Here is a 17,293-nt window from a genome sequence, read left to right as displayed (position 1 = left end):
TATACGCAAACTATGCTATGTCATATTGGGAACAGCAGTATATATTTCAAAGCAATTTTCAGTCTCATATTAAACATTATACAAGATTCCTGGATGACATATTTTTGTTATGGGAAGGCCACAAAGACAGTTTGAAAAAATTGTTAAAATATATTAATCAGACAGTGGATTTCTTTAAATTCACATATGAATACAGTAAAGAAATTATATCATATTTGGATGTGAATTTGAGAATTGATAAAGAGAGGAATTGTTTGCCATCAAGGATTTATAGAAAAACCCACTTTCTCTAACTCGTATTTGGACTTTAAAAATTGCCACCCATACCATCAAAAAAGTCCATTGTCAAGGGTCAGTTGGTGAGGGCTGCCAAAATGATGCATTGTGAGCATGAATTTGTAAAAGAAGTGGAATATATAATTGGGTTGTTTATGAAAAGAGGTTACCCTGAAACATTGTGTTCATAAATGAAAGATGAAATAGTAAATAAAAGGCTTGAGGGATTTTATAACCTATTCTGAAAGGAATTAGACAGTTCATGCAGACAACCCCGCGGAATGCAGTTGAGAAGGAAAATGTAAATGTACATGGAGATATGGGGATAAGATTTATTACCACATTCAAGCAGGATGTGGACTTGGTCACACAAGTTATAAAGAAAAACTGGGGGTTGTTACAATTAGATCAGATTGTGATGGACAGAGTAGGTAATATCCCAAAATGTATATATAGAAGAGATAAGTCTTTCAAGGAAATTTTGGAGATAGGTAGCAGGACAGTTGACAGTTTCAAGTAATACTTACAGAATGTGGGGAAAGTTTAAGTGTGGTATGTGTACTTAATGCAAGTACATATTGGTGACTGAAGGCAAATTTTAGTTTAAATGGAAAAAAACATATATGACAGGGACTTTTCAGTTGTATGAGCAAAAATGTGGTGAAGTTTGTCCAGCGTACTACATTGGAAAGACATCCAGATGCTTCAAATCGGAATTAGTGAGCATTTATTTGTTGGACATTAAGAATGGAAAGGCTGCCAATGCTTTGAGCAGGCATATTTCGATGCATAATGGACATGATTTTAAATTTTTAATATTACAACAATTAGTAAAAGATGCACAAGGCAGGATTTTGGATGTGCACCTGGACATTTGTGAGTTAAAATGGCAGTTGCATTTAGATGCAACAAATTATTCTGATATAAATGAGAATGTGATATTTCAGGAATACTCAAGTTAAAGCATATTTTAGGATGGCTATTTTTAGTCTTGTTTTTATTAGTAAATGATATGATTTTAAACTTGAAATGTTGATATAGTAATCTATAGTTAATTAATGGATTGTGTTAATTATGTAATTGGGTTGTATAAAAGGGTTTGGTTGTAAGAATGAGGTGTTCTGATGAAGTCCTAACATTGTTGGATGAAAGCGCTAAACCTAAACTGTTCTTGTGAAGTGGAATAAAATTCCTTGAATTTTCCAGGGGCCTGTTGTGTTTCAATTTTGGAACTGTGAGTTTTTGTTTTGGATACCACATTAAAAATTATTCCAAAAACTGACTGCAGACCTTTACTTAGAGGGACAGTTCATTTACAGCCACCTGTACATGACCTTTGGATTCTTAATTTTATGGTAAACAAGTTTTTGCTGCTTCCATTTGAACCTGCTAGCTACAACTTAAATGGCTGTTGTGGAAGATCTACACATCTCAGTTGTCCCTAATTTTGCTTCATATTTATGCCTCGTCACTTGTAAATCGTTTGATTTTCTGGTAAATCACAGAGGACTACAATCGGTCAGTAATGCAAGGTATTAGAGTTTCATACTTGTTATTAATAAGAAAATGCATGTCTATGTAAAACATGTTTTCTGTTAACTTTTTAAGTGAAATTACAATAATAATTAAAAATGGTCTCTGAATTTTAGCATTTGTCCCCATTTTATTTTGGATTTGTCCCTATTCTTTTTTTTAAACAAATTTATTAAACATGACGTTTAAAAAAATGACATACATATATACAGTAACAAAAAATAAAATAAACCTTAATAACAGCTCCTTCATTATTTTCTTGCAGGATACATAGGGATTTTTTGACAACTGTCATTCAATCTAACATCACATAAATTGCTCATTTCCTGTCTTCCTTTAAATTTCACTAATTTTTGTAAACATTATCCTCTATGTATTGTTCCCACAATTTTTTTTTATTTCCATGCAATTTGCTTTGCCCCTTTTCTAAAGACCTCGCCTCCAGTTCTTTTGCCTGCTTTACAATATTCAGTACTTTAGATACAGTTGGTTTATATTTTGATTTCCATTTTCTAGTAATCACTTTGTTGGCAGCCAGTAACATTAAGTAAGGCCTTACTATGTCTGGGCAATTCATATCTTATATTCTAGCTCACAAGAATCATTTTCTTAGTTACAACAATTTGCTCCCCCACGTTTCTGTCAAAGTACTCTGTAGGGAAATTTTAAAGTCTACCAAGTTGTTGCATTACCAAAAAACTTGTTCCGAATTACCTCTGTCTTTCCCATCACACCTCCAGCATTTGCTAGCTACCTGAGGAAGATTCTCTGAAGTCTGCTTGGGGTATAAAATACCTATGCAGACAGTTCCAAGCAAAAATCCTAAACCTTCGTTTTTAGTGCATGCGTGGGGGTCATACAGATGTCCTCCCATTGTTTTGTATATTGTCTTTCCATTCTCTCATCCCTGTCTTTTTTATTGTTCTGTGACTGATTCTTGTAGATATCATGCAGAGTTGTACATGCTGTACTATTATCCCTTTTTTAATAGCAACTTCTGCTCTATACTCGGCTAAAAACTTTCAGTTAGTAATCCGCTGTCCCTTATTCTCTGCCTCTACTCTGTTAGGAAGTGCAGTATCTAACCTGCATTCCAGACTTCTGCTTGGCCTCACCCTAGTCTGTTATGTTTCAGTCTTTCATTGTTTGCTCACAAAACTTTAATCTGCTTTGCTAATTTCCTCCAGTAATTTGCAGCCCACTTTCTATACCGCTCCTTCCAGTCATGTCTATTGGTAAAATCTCTTTTCTCCATTCCTGTTTTGGCTTAGTTTTTAGAGTACCTCTTACTACTTTATGATTATAGTATTTTGTATGGTTCTGTTTATTCTCCTTAAGGACCTGCATCCAAAATCCTACAATGTCCTTACCTGTTGACCCCCCACCCCATTTCATCATCATCCCATTCCACTTTGATTTATAACCTTCTTTTTGTGTTGTGTTTACAAGCCTTAATTGCATAGCCGTAAAATGTTCCTTCAAATCAGGTAATCCTAAGCCACTTTCTACTAAGGAGGAAATTAGTTTATCTCACTTAACATATCTTTAGCTATCATAATAGAATTATTTTTAATTCATGCTCCTAAATACTTAATTTTATCATATCCCCATGCAACAATGGGTATTGATGAATCAATTTAATTTGTGGGCACATAGTTTACTGCTATAGCCTTTGTTTAGTCTTCATTTATGTTACATCCAGAAAAGACTTGAAATTATCTCAAATGTTCCACAACACCAAAATAACCTTTTGCAGATTTCTCTAGTACAAAACAACATCACCTACAAAAAAAGCTAACTTTTCTCAATTACCATACTTTGCACCCTGTTGGGTAAACAGTAGTCTTTGGAGACCATCATTCAGGTAACCATTGTGGGTTTTCTAATTGTGGCCTTAACTCCCCTACCCTATGTGGTTGACATACGCACTTACTTATGTGAGGGTTCGCTGTACTTTCCCCTCCACGGGAACGTGTCTGCTACCATAAATACTCTTCTGCCCCTGAAGGCTGTTTCTCATTACATCTTAGTAGAGCTACGAACATGTCCCCAGCCTGTGTGCTGTGCTCTGTACCTCAACTTCATTGCAAAAATCTGTTTTACACCAGCCCGAACTTCCCCCATGATAGGTCAGATGATGAGCTGGCATTCATTCCTCACTCCAGCCATCCTTGGTAGCTTCTTCTATTATCTGGGCTGCTAATGGAACTTAATGTTGTCTAGGTTGCAGCCAGGATTGGGTCCCTGTGTGCCATGGAACTAACCTTTAGTTTTTTTCTTTACCTTTTTACAAAGACTGGGTCTGTTTGACAACAAGCATTTTTTATCCCCATGATTGCTTATCCAGTGAACCATATCTACTTTCTTTGCTTTGCCACACATGAACATTTTCACCATAGCTTTGACTTACACAGGAAACTTAGGTTCTATATAAGCAGAATGAAGTGTATTCATAGAAAGTCCCACTTAATGTCCTTGACAAAGGGAAGAGAAAAAATAGCATTACTTACTTAACAGGGCCTTTCAAATGCATCAGAAAATTAATTCTTTATTTCATAAGATTAAGAGAACATTGACAGAAATGATCAGTATGTTGAGAGAATGTTTATGCAGCTACCAGGTAGTTCTTGTTTTACACAGTTGCAAGCAATTGCAAACATTATATTGTGTCTGAAAGTGAAGTTTCATTTACTAGAGTTGTAATTTTGCACTGTAACTTGTAAGAGACATTCTCAAAGGTGAAGTCATTATTTTGGTAACTATCTCATATAATATTTTAAATAACTGTAACAACCTCAAATGTGGTAATTTTCTTTAGTTATCAGAAGTCTACATGATTTTCATTCCAGCTATTGATTTATTTCTCACCGATGTTAGTATATTTGATCTTGTCCATTTCAGATAACTCTTGAGTTTTCAACTTTTTAATTTTTTGGTGGTGGTGGTGGTGGTGGGGGGGAATGGTTCATAGGTAGGTACTAGGCTATCGGCCTAAGTAAGCCTAGCCAACAAGGTTCCCTGGCTTTCACCACCCAAAAAAGTTATTTTCCTGTGCCCCTGTTGAGCAGAGCCACAGAAGTGATCCCCGGGCTGCATTTCCTATTTCCCATCCACTTATCAAGATTTTTCTTCAAGAGTGCTAATGAGGAACTTTGCTTGACATAGATGGGTAGCTTGTTCCAGAGTATAGGAAGTCTCTGGGACAGGAATCTATCCCTCCAGCATGTCCTGTTTATTGTGGTGAGCATGTAGCTCGGAGGGATTGGGATTTCTTTGGGTGTAGCATGTCCAACAGCTCTGGGTTTGACATAGCTTTATATGTTAGGCAGCGATCACCTCGGATTAGGCAATATGCTATGGAGTAAAGCTGGAGTTTTTTGAGACAGGCAGTGTAAGGCATCTGTTTGAGGCCAGTAATCCTCTTAGTGAGTTACTTCTGTGGCCTTTCCAGCTGCTGCAGATGTCTTGTGAGGTACATTCCAAAAGGGGTGTTGTACTCTGTAATGAGTCTGAGTGTCGAGTAGAGGGGAATAATTACCTCTTTTTTCCTGGATGAGAACCCTTTTGTGATGATTTGTGCCATGTAGGAGGATTTCCTGACTACTGTGGCAATGTGATTATCAAAGGAGAGACTACTGTCCACCTGGGTCCCCAGGTCTCTTATCACACATTTGCCGTTAAGTAGACTGCCGCCTGTGTGATAGTTCATGGGTACAGAGATTTTACCAAAGGGGGATGACAATGCACTTTTTGGTATTGAGCTTGAGGCCATGCCTCTGACACCAGGCATCTGTCTCAGTGAGGCTCTTCTGTAAGATGTCCACATCATTTGGAAACTCAACTATGGCTCCTAGTTTGCAGTCATCTGTGAACTTCATTAGCCAAAGGCCTTCTGTGTTAGCCTGTACTTCAGAGAAGTAGATACCAAACAGGAGAGGTCCCAGGACTGAACCCTGTGGTACTCCACTTGTCACTGGTTTGAAGTCAGATTTGGAGTCTGCAACTTTTACAGTGTGGGTTCTATCAGTGAGCCAGTTAGCAAACCATCTTGTGATGTAGGGATTTATACCTAGATTAGTGAGTTTAGTTATAATTCCAGAATGGGGGATGGTGTCGAAAGCCTTGGCGAGGTCAAGATAGGCTGTGTGAACCACCTTACCCTCTACAGCTTTGGTGACTGCCTCAAAGAAGTCGATCACATTCAGGAGGCATGATCTGCCTTTCACAAACCCGAACTGGGTGGGGTCCAGAGTTTGGAGGTTACCAATGTCTTTGTTTATGAGTTCCATGATGATACGTTCCATGGCCTTAAAGACCAGGCTCATCAAGCTACTGGGGCGATAGTTCCCGGGATCAGTGGTGGCTCCCCCTTTGTGGAGTGAGATAACTGTTGTTGTGCGCCATTCAGTGGGCACAAAGCCTGATGTGAGACTATGATTGAACATGGTGCTTAGGTGGGGAGTCAGTAGTTGTAAAATGCAGCCTGGGATGTTGTCCGGACCCATGGATGCTGTGTTTTTGGCTTTCGAGAGTGCAGCTTTTACCTGCGTAGTTGTGATTACGGGGACTCTGAATTCTTCTGTATAGTTATGGGCCATTTAGGGGGTGAGAGGGGGGTAAAGTTAGCACTGAACCTATCTGCTGGGATGTTGGCAATATCAGTTGGTTCTGTAATTTTTATGCCGTTGTACTGTAACTTAGAGCAGATCTGGGTGTTGCCTTTGAGATTCTTGACATAGCTATAGAATGCATTGTGGTTGTCCCTAGAATCAGTGGCGATTTTGTTTTCATAGCTAGTTTTGGAGGATCTTATAAGGGATCTCAGCTTCTTACTGAGGCTGACCAGGGAACTCCTCCACTCATGGGATTTTACTCTCTTTTGCAACAGTTTCTTCCTTCTGTTGTATAGTTTGTTTATGGCAGGGGTCCACCAGATTGGCTTCCTTTTTTGGAGGAAAGCGTCTTGGTTCTGTTTGGGATAGCACGATCCATGCACTCGTGTATGTGCTTATAGAGCGCATCTTTATAGGATTCAGCAGTCGTAACTGTATTGTCCATCTGCATGGGTGTCATGAAGTTCGCCACTTCTGTCTTAAGAAGCATGAAGTTGGCTTTGGAGAAATTTTTTACCATGATTTCCTTAATGGGGGGTGGGGTGGGGTGGGATGTGGATATCTAGGGTGATTAGCTTCTGGTCGAATCTGACCAACGAGGAGTTGACTTCAGGTGTGGAACAACGGTCACTCATGTTGGTAATGACTAGGTCTAGGATATTGTTACCCCTGGTGGGGGTGAAGATAAGTTGATCCAGGGTATTGGAATTGATGAATTCCAGAAAGCGCTGAGTGAAGGAGCTAGTACATGAGTAGTTTTCCCAGTTAATGGTGGGGTAGTTAAAATCACCCATTATTAGGGTGTTTGGTTGAACCCTAATATTTTCCAGTGTATCAAGAAAAGAGGAGTGGGAATCCTGGGGCATGGTGGGGGATCTGTAGCAAGCTACAATTTGGATTGCAGTTTTGCCCAGAGTTAGTTGCACTTGGATAACAGGGATGCATTATGCTGAGCAACTAGCCTGGAGGTGTGGATATCCTTAATGAACATGGACACACCTCTGCCTTTGGTGTTCCGGTCCAGGTTAGGTTTCCAAAAAGTGTGGTATGAGTTATAGCATGGTAATGCAGGGGTGCTCTCTGGATCCTTGAACTAGGTCTCAGTCACTGCACAGATATCGATGTTCTCCATTTTAAGGAGTGCCTCGAGGAAGTGCATTTTGAGATTTAGACTTCTAGCATTGAGTAGCATTACCCTCAGTTTTTGCTTGCCTGCTCCTGTTATGGTAGTGAATTTGTCATTTGAACCTTGCCTAAAAAAGGCACTATAGGGGCAGCAAGAGCCTTAGCCAGTATCCGGAATCCCAGGGGTGACAGGTGCAGGCCATCTCTGGCAAAGCATCGTGGTGCGTCGACCATGTCGTCCCAGGCAGACAGATACTGGATCCCCTTAGAATGACACCAGAAGCTTAGCCAATTGTTGAAATCAATCATTTTGCCCTTGTACTGCGGTATCATTTTGGGCGATGGCAGGATGCTACTCAGGGCTAGGGTCATACCTGCCTGGGCTACAAGATCGGAGAGCTCTTCCATGTCTCTTTTCATGTAGTCCAGGGAGGTACGTCTCAGGCCATTCACAGAGAGTCATATTTGTACTTGTTGTGGAATGACCTGAGTGCTTGTGTTATGTGGCGGATCCTGGCACCCGACAGGCAGCTGCCAGTAGCCTTCTCCTTGTTTATCCTGGTGAGTGGGACATCAGTGTGCCTGACTATAGAGTCACCTATGACTAGTGTGTTGGGTACGTTGTTTTGCGTTATGGGCTGTGGTTAAGTGGCACACTATGTCTGTGGGCTATATGTCATTTGGGTTGTGTTAGGGGGTGGAGGTTGCATGCGTTCCTGCTTTAGAGGCCTCTGTTGCTTGAGCAGATTATTATTGAGAGCCTCTGCAAATGTTTTTGTGTTTCTATGTGTGGATTTTGGTGGTGTAGGTTTAGTGGGACTATGTGATGAGTGTGGTGTGGTGCAGATGTTTACCTTTTCCTCTTGACTGTCATGTTCAGTTTTGGTTGGAGAGAGCTTTACCTCCAGTTTGGCTAGGTAAGTGCATCTCTCACAGGTTGTGGTGTTGGGTGGTAGGAGTAGAGGGTTGTCTGTGTAAATGAGACAATTGCTACATTGCCCCAAGATGCCCAGATTCCGCAGATAGACAGGAGAGAACACTGGGAGCTGACCCTAGGACATGCCTGAATAAAAACTGCTTTCCTCTAGACAAGTGAGGAAAGTGAGTATTAGAGCTGTTTTTCTCTAAGCAAGTGAGGAAGGTAAGTAGAAAAACTGTTTTCCTTTAGGTAAAGAGGAAGGTTGAGTGCTGTAGTAATTTGTAGCTTATTTAGTGCTAACAACAAGTTCTGAAGAAGTGCTGGGCACGAATAAGCAAATGCAGGTGACAAAACTAAGAATCTGTACCTGGATCTTGTGGTAGATAGGCTACCTAGTGCTTACCACTCCCACAGATAAGTTAGAATGCTTCCCTCCAGCACAGAAAGGCTTTGGGGGCTCAGAAGCTTACAAACAGTCCTGGATACAGCAAATCTTTATCTGGAATAGACAAGTTACAGGAAAGATGGAAACAAGCAGAAATGTGGGCTTTTAAACCAGAAAGTTGAAAGAGATGGAAAAACTGCCCAAACTGCCAATAAACTACATTTTCTGGGCCAGAAACCACTCTTGTGGCGGATAGGCTACCTAGTGCTTACCAGTCCCACTGATAAGCTAGAAGGCTTCCCACAAACACAGAAAAACTTGGGGGGGCTCATAAGCTTACAAACAGTCCTGGATATAGCAAATCTTGTCTGGACTAGATTAGCTACAGGAAAAATGGGAAACAAGTGGAAACGTGGGCATTTAAACCAGTAAGTTGAAAGAGAGGGAAAAACTGCCAGACGGCCAATAAACTACAATTTCTGGGCCAGAAACTACTCTTGTGGTTGATAGGCTACCTAGTGCTTACCACTCCCACTGATAAGCTAGAAGGCTTCCCTCCAACACAGAAAGGCTTGGGGGGCTCAGAAGCTTACAAACAGTCCTGGATACAGCAAATCTGTATCTGGACTAGATTAGTTACAGGAAAGGTGGGATACAAGCGAAAATGCGGGCTTTTAAACCAAAAAAGTTGAAAGAGATAGAAAAACTGCCCAAATGGCCAATAAACTATCATTTCTGGGCCAGAAACCACTCTTACGGTAAATAGGCTACCTAGTGCTTACCACTCCCTCTGATAAGCTAGAAGGCTTCCCTCCAACACAGAAAGGCTTGGGGGAGGGGGGAGCTCAGCAGCTTACAAGCAGTTCTGGATATAGAAAATCTGTATCTGGACTAGACTAGTTACAGGAAAGATGGGAAACAAGCGCAAACACAGGCATTTGAACCAGTAAGTTGAAAGAGATGGAAAAACTGCCAGATGGCCAATAAACTACAATTTCTGGACCAGAAACCACTCTTGTGGTTGATAGGCTACCTAGTGCTTACCACTCCCACTGATAAGCTAGAAGGCTTCCCTCCAACACAGAAAGGCTTGGGGGGCTCAGAAGCTTACAAACAGTCCTGGATACAGCAAATCTGTATCTGGACTAGATTAGTTACAGGAAAGGTGGGAAACAAGAGCAAATGCAGGCTTTTGAACTAGAAAGTTGAAAGAGATGGAAAAACTTCACAAACGGCCAATAAACTACAATTTCTGGGCCAGAAACCGCTCTTGTGGTAGATAGGCTACCTAATGCTTACCACTTCCACTGATAAGCTAGAAGGCTTCCCTCCAACACAGAAAGGCTTTAGGGGCACAGAAGCTTACAAACAGTCCTGGTTACAGCAAATATGTATCCGAACTAGACTAGTTACAGGAAAGGCAGGAAACAAGCTTAGAATTTTTTTTTTGGAAAGTGGAAAAGGAGAAAGGAGAAACAGAAGATAATTCAAAATTAAGGACTTAAGTGACTTGCCCTTCACAAATGTTCTCTCTGTATTAGGTAGAGTGAGCTAGTGACACTAGACTGGAATTGAGCTGGGATAGAGCTGAACACATGAGACTGGTAGGAGTGTCTGAAGTCAAAATATGATCTCACTGTACTCAGTTGAGTGAGCAAATGAGATAGACCCAAGAGGGGTGTTCAAACACAAATTTACAGTAGGGGCGGGCAATTCCAAAGCCACCAAGATTAATACCAAAACAAGAACAGGGAGAGCGGGCGGGAAACTAACTGCAGAGACAGAGAGAGACCACAGTATTCTATGAAACAATTAAATAGAAACGTAAATAACTACAGAGAGACACAGACACAGTATTCAATGAAACATTTAAATAGACAGAAAAATGAAATGTAGTACATACAATCTTGAACACTGCAAGTTTGTACTTAACTTGTCTAGTAATGCAGTTGATTGTAGGTATGTAGCAGAAGCCAAACAACTCAGGTATTGAGCAGTAGGATGCTAAATTGTGTGCACAGTTGCTTCATATCCATGGCTTGGTTTTGGGAATTTAAGACAGCTCTCCTGAATGCTGACAATTGGCAGCTCATTGCTTTGCCCTCTAGACCCCCAAAATGAAATAGTAACCAAAGTTAGCTTGTTAAATTCATATATAGCAACCCTGTTGAGTTAATTAAAATTTGGAAACAGTATGCTCGCAGAGACTCCTGAAACAATATCTGAATGCACATGTTATATGCACTTCAGAGGAGACTATACAAAACCACAAGGAAACAGCGAACATTTGTGTTTTCTATTACCAGAAGAAAAGTCTAAGCATCTAAAATGCATATCACTTTCCTTGATAGTGTATTCTGATTATGTTTATGTTGATTTGTTGCAGGTGGAATTTGAATGCATCAATGAAAAAAAGAAAAAGAAAAAAAGTTACAAAAATTCAGGTGTAGTGAGTGTAAAAGAATGTAGGGTAAGTGTGTTCTTTTTTCCCCTTTTTTTTCCAGATTCTCAAACAAACTGCATTTTACTATTCGAAGCAATGGTCACCAGAAATTCATTTTACTGCATATTGTAATAACACTAAAAGCCATACCCTTTGAAGAATACTGATTTGTATATTTTGTTCGCAGATTGAATGTGAATATACATTTCTTGATTTCCTCATGGGAGGATGCCAGTTAAATTTCACAGTAAGTATGTGGTGGAAATAGGTAAAACAAAAATGTTATACATGCTCTATACCTATGCTTTAAATGAATACAGTTTGTCTTAGGAAATGCTTATTGTATATTTAATATTTGATTAGATGGTATTATATTGATGTATTAAGACTGGTCAGATAAATTATAAAATTTTATTTTTATGCAATGCACATGAAAGGGCAGAATATGTATAATTTTCAATAGTTAAGGACTTAATTTAGTATTTGTATGAAACAGTTCTGGTTTTGAGATTTTGCACTTTACATTCCACTTGTAATATGGATTGTTGTGTAATATTTCTTTTCCTCATGTTTTTTTTTTTTTGTTTGCCCCTCATAACACATGGGTTCCAATACCTCTTTTTTCATCTTACCTTCCCATTGCCCCAGGAGAGATCCACGGTGATTTCTTGAAACACCCAAGGTGTAATCACAACTGCCTGGCAACAGTTGATTGCAATTTAATGCATGAGTACACAAATGCTAATTAACACACTCACTTGAATTGGTCAATTTACAAGTTAGTAAAACAAAATTAAGAAAGCTAAAAGGTATTATCTTTTTTTAAGGAACAAGCCTCCTTGACTCCCATATCCATTACTTGATTTTTTCCTCACTTTACAATCATTGCAGATTTGAAAAGAAATAATCACTGATAAGACAGAGAAAGCTCATCTTATGTTTCTGGGAGTCTGCAAAACTAGAACATCCTACAGTTGTAGCATTAAAGTATTGCTCTCAAGTGATATGAGCAGTAAGACTAAAGAAGGTGGCACTTGAGATGTCCTTCAAGAATGCAACTGCAGTCATAACATATGGGTTGTCCTGCCTCAGGCAGCCCTCGGTCGGCCGGATTTCAAAGTCTGGGTCCGACGTCGGCTGATGTCGCATTTCTCTCCGACGTCAGGGCGGCTGGAGTATATAAGCATCAGCCGACGCCATCTTCTTCAGTCTTTCTTGCCGCACGGTGCCCAAAGCAGAAGCAGTTCACAAGTGCCGGTGGGTCAGCTCCTGTATTCTTCGAAACCGAAGTCATCAAAAAAGCTAAGTACCCCATTGGGGACCTTTTCTTGCCTCAGCCGATGTCAGAAATTACTGAAAAAGTAAATAATTGTTTGTCTTGTGGTAAACAAATACCTCATAAGGATTTCCACTCTTACTGCCTCCCTTGCCTTGGCCCAGACCACGACGTCTCGGCCTGTGTCGCCTGTGCTCGCTTCAATAAGCGCACTCTCAGGCGCCGGGTGGAGTTCGCAGAAGACTTCTTCGGCGACAAATTTCATTATACAATGCCGTCGGAACAACCGACAACGCAGACTCCTAAGAAACGAAAAGACCGGGACCGACATCCTCGGCCCGCGTCTTCCACCGACACCACGACTAAACTAACCGCGAGTGCCCCGGTTCCCTCTGAGTCGGTTATTCCACCGCTCCGAACCGAAGACACCGCTTTACCGATACCTCCGATACCGGAGACCACTCCGACGCCAGTTATTGATTTTCCTCCGGATACCGAAACCGAGGAAATGCCCGAGACCATTGCTGTTGATAAGGTCACTCCTGCACGTGGAGCAGCTAGGCCTCCCATGTCCATGTCTATCAAGGCCTACACATGTGCTACGGCAGCCAGCAAGTCCAAGCATCTTACTGCTAAAGCCTACTCCTGAAACATAAATCATGTCTATGGCAGCAGATTTAATTTCCATGATCAGAGGTTCCCAGGCCCATCCTGAGAGAGGATCCCAGCCTCCTCCTGACAAAAGGCCCAGGGTTGAACCCTCTGACCCTCTTCCTTCAGATGAAGATTCTGAGGACTCTGTTCACTCCGAAAGCCAGGAAGAGCCCTTCCAGACCTATGAGGATTCAGATGCAGAGGACTCCATTCCCTCAGCCTCCCCTCCTGAGGATTTTTCTTTTGGGGAAGTTCTGCATTCCATGAGGAAGCATTTCAAGTGGCAAGGCCAGGAATATTCTGATTCCAGAAAGCGCCTTCGAACCTTCCTTAAAAAGCCCCAGCACAGACCCTTAGCTATACCTCCTGTGCTTGATGTTTTGGATGATTTGTATTCTGACTCCAGTGTCACCCCTGATACTCTTCCTCCTGCCCCTGCCAAGCCTGACAGATACTATAGGGTTCCAGAAACCCATTCTCATTTCTTTAAGGCCCATGCTGTTGATTTAGAAACAATTTCCCAGGGGCCTAAAGGGGTTTCAGCTACCACCTCCACAAATCCTTTGCCTTCTAACAGGGAAGCAAGGTCCTTAGAGAGATGGGGGAAGAAGGTTTACACCTCCACTACTTTATCTATGAGAGCTCTCAATTGTCTCTTTCACATGTTTCAATATCTGGATTTCCTGTTAGATGATTTACAGAAAACATTGGCCTCCCCTGAACCCTTAGATAGGAAGTCTTTGCAGGAGACTGTGCATAATGCTCAACAGGTTAGCAATCACTTTCTACAGTGTGGATATGATGCATTGGAGGCTTCATGTAGGGCAGCTTTGACAGGGGCGGTCATTCGCAGACATGCATGGTTGAAAGAACAACCTTTACCAGATCATGTTAAGGCAAAACTTCTTGATGCACCCTTGGAAAAGAACAAGCTTTTTGGTGCTAATGCTAAAGATGTGTTAAAGTCCATTGAGGAAAAAGCCAAGTCAGTTCAGACAGTAAAAGATTTCCTTTAGGTTCAGCCGCCCAGATTCAGCAGGAACTGGCCTTCTAAAAACTGGTCCTTTCCTAATCCTGAAAGATCACAAAGGGGCAAAAACAGGCATGGCCGAGGAAGAGGCCAATACAGAGGATCCTACAGGGGACGACAATGGCAACCAGCAAACCAAAGAAGTGACACAGGGGTTTCTCCTGCCCCGCAGGGACAATCTCAATGACTTTCCTCTAGTTCCGCTAACCAAGGGGCAAACAGAGGCTCCTTTGGGCGGAAAGTTATCTCTGTTTTCAAAAAATTGGCACAAACTAACAACAGACAAATGGATTTTGGACATTATAGACCACGGTTACAGGTTCCACTTCCACACTTTGCCAAGAAAACAAGGCATGCCAAACCTTCCACAAAATCAGAGGGCAGAGGCTATAAAGCAAATTTCTCTGCTTGCACAGATCAAAGCAATAGAAAAGTTCCACAACAAGAACAAGGCCAGGGGTTTTATTCAAGACTGTTCCTTGTTCCAAGAAAAGAAAGTCAATGGAGACAAATACTGGACTTGTCCGCTTTAAACACTTTCCTCATAGTACCAAAGTTCAAAATGCTGACTCTACAGCAACTCCTTCCCATGCTGGGCAAGGGGTCTTGGCTGATTACTCTGGACCTCAAGGAGGCATACCTGCATGTCCCTATCAGACACAGCTGCAGAAGATACCTCAGATTTCTTGCAGGGCCAGAGCATTATCAATTCTCAGCATTGCCATTTGGCTTATCTACTGCGCCCAGAGTATTCACGAAATGCCTGGCATCAGTAATTGCTCATTGCAGGCTCCAGGGGATTCAAATCTACCCGTACCTGGACGATTGCCTCATACAAGCGGACGACAAACTAACTTTGACAAAAAACTTGAATTATGTCATATACTTGCTACAGGCTCTGGGATACACAGTCAACTTTCAAAAGTCAAGACTTCAGCCATCCCAGCAAATAACCTTCTTAGGAGCCAAACTAGACACAGCCTCTCAAATGTCTTACCTGACAGAAGACAAGCAAAAGAAGTTAACCCTTTACTTCAAAAGTTTAGCAAAGCTCACCCAAATGACTGCAAGGAGTTTCCTACAGGCCTTGGGTTACATGGCATCCTGCATCCTCCTGGTTCCACTAGCAAGACTACACATGAGAAAGCTTCAGTGGTACTTAAAAAGCTTATGGTCTCAACACAGCAACAACCTAGAAGCAAATATCCCACTCATTCCATGTCTTCAAAAGGAATTTCTATGGTGGGCCTCGGCAAGCCAGTCAAACATAGGTATGTCATTCAAAAAGCCTCAGATAACACAGACCATGACCACAGACGCCTCAGACCTTGGATGGGGGGCGCACATGGAAGGCAGATGTATTCAAGGACAATGGTCTCCAAAGGAAACACATCTGCATATCAATCAAAAAGAAATGTTAGCAGTAATGCATGCCATCGAGGCCTTTGGGCAACAACTTCAACAAGGCCACCTATTAATACGGACAGACAACACCACAGTGATGTGGTACATAAACAAGCAGGGGGGCACTCATTCTTACCCCCTTTGCAGACTGACAATGAATCTTTGGGAAAAATCACTGGGCCTAAACATACAATTACAATCCCAGTTTGTTCCAGGCAAAGACAATGTTCTGGCGGACAGTCTAAGCAGGAATTTCCTAGACCCCCACGAATGGAGGCTACATCCAGACATCTTCCTATGACTCACCTCGACATGGGGCAGGCCGGACGTAGACCTATTTGCCTCCCACCTCAATCATCACTTACAAAAGTTCTGCTCAAGGACATATCATCCACAAGCATGGAAAACAGATGCCCTCTCATTCAACTGGAGCACCCTGATAATTTATGCATTTCCACCTCTACCACTGATGACCACAGTGTTATTAAAGATCAAAGCAGACAAGCCGAAGGGGATCCTAATAGCTCCAGACTGGCCAAGACAACACTGGTACCCACTACTACGGAGCATATGTCACAACAAAACTTGGGCCCTTCCACAATGGCCCCAACTTCTGACTCAACACAACTTCAGGACAGTTCATCCCAACATCCAGACGCTACAGCTGACAGCTTGGGAAATCCCATAAATAACCTTGATTTACCTCTCTCCAAGGAAGTTCAGCGGATATTAACAGAAGCCCGCAGACCATCCACCAGAAAAGTTTACTCAGCCAAATGGAAGAGATTCAGCATTTGGAATACCAACAACGGTCATGATGCCTCATTTTTGAGCATTCCTCTCATCCTGGAATACTTGGCAGATATGCTGCATAAAGGACTTTCATTCTCTTCCATAAAAATTCATGCTTCAGCTATATCAGCTAGATACAACAGTGACCCACCTGTGTTTTCACATCCTTTGTTAAGGCAATTTCTTAGAGGAATCAAGAATATAAAGCCCCCAAGAAAGGCACCAGTACCAGCTTGGGACCTCAATTTTGTTCTAGAAAAATTGACTTTACCTCCCTTCGAGCCAGCAGCTTCTGTGGATTTACAATTTCTTTCCTGGAAGACAGCTTTCCTGTTGGCCATTACCTCAGCAAGAAGGGTTTCGGAATTACAGGCCTTAATGGCAATACCACCGTTCATAACCTTTCACAGAGACAGGGTCTCCTTACGAACCAACCCTACCTTTCTGCCAAAAGTGGTATCTAGGGTTGCCTTAAATCAAACAATTCACCTGCCTACTTTCCTTCCTAATCCTGAGAACAAAGGGGAAAGACTGTTGCATACCTTGGACATACACAGACAGCTTCGCTACTACCTAGACAAAACCAAGACCAGTAGGAAGTATGACCAGCTTTTTGTAGCTTACGCCCCTGCAGTACAAGGAAAAGCAATTTCTAAACAGACAATTTCAAAATGGATTGGACATTGCATCAGATTCTGTTATTCCTTTCATGGAAAGAGTGTGCCTGCCAATGTCAGACCACACTCCACCAGAGCTACAGCCACCTCTACAGCCTTCTTAAGAGGGGTGCCTACAAAAGACATTCTAGAAGCTGCTACATGGAGCTCTGTACATACATTTTCC

At 41.7% G+C, this 17,293-nt stretch overlaps 1 protein-coding gene across 1 annotated transcript in view; it reads left to right on the top strand.

The window, feature by feature from the left end:
* Window positions 1–17,293, top strand: part of CPNE3 (copine 3) — a 1,265,161-nt gene that overhangs the window by 736,434 nt on the left and 511,434 nt on the right. The window contains exons 10-11 of the mRNA XM_044065780.1: window positions 11,238–11,321; window positions 11,482–11,541. Of these exons, the coding sequence (XP_043921715.1) occupies window positions 11,238–11,321; window positions 11,482–11,541 (144 nt within the window). The remainder of the gene's footprint in view (window positions 1–11,237; window positions 11,322–11,481; window positions 11,542–17,293) is intronic.

The sequence above is a fragment of the Protopterus annectens genome, chromosome 3.part0, assembly GCF_019279795.1.
Source record: "Protopterus annectens isolate FY-2018-M chromosome 3.part0, PAN1.0, whole genome shotgun sequence".
In the NCBI taxonomy this organism is placed as follows: Eukaryota; Metazoa; Chordata; order Ceratodontiformes; family Protopteridae; genus Protopterus; species Protopterus annectens.
Note: the sequence above shows the minus strand (reverse complement) of the source record. Positions and strands in the feature narration are given on the sequence as shown.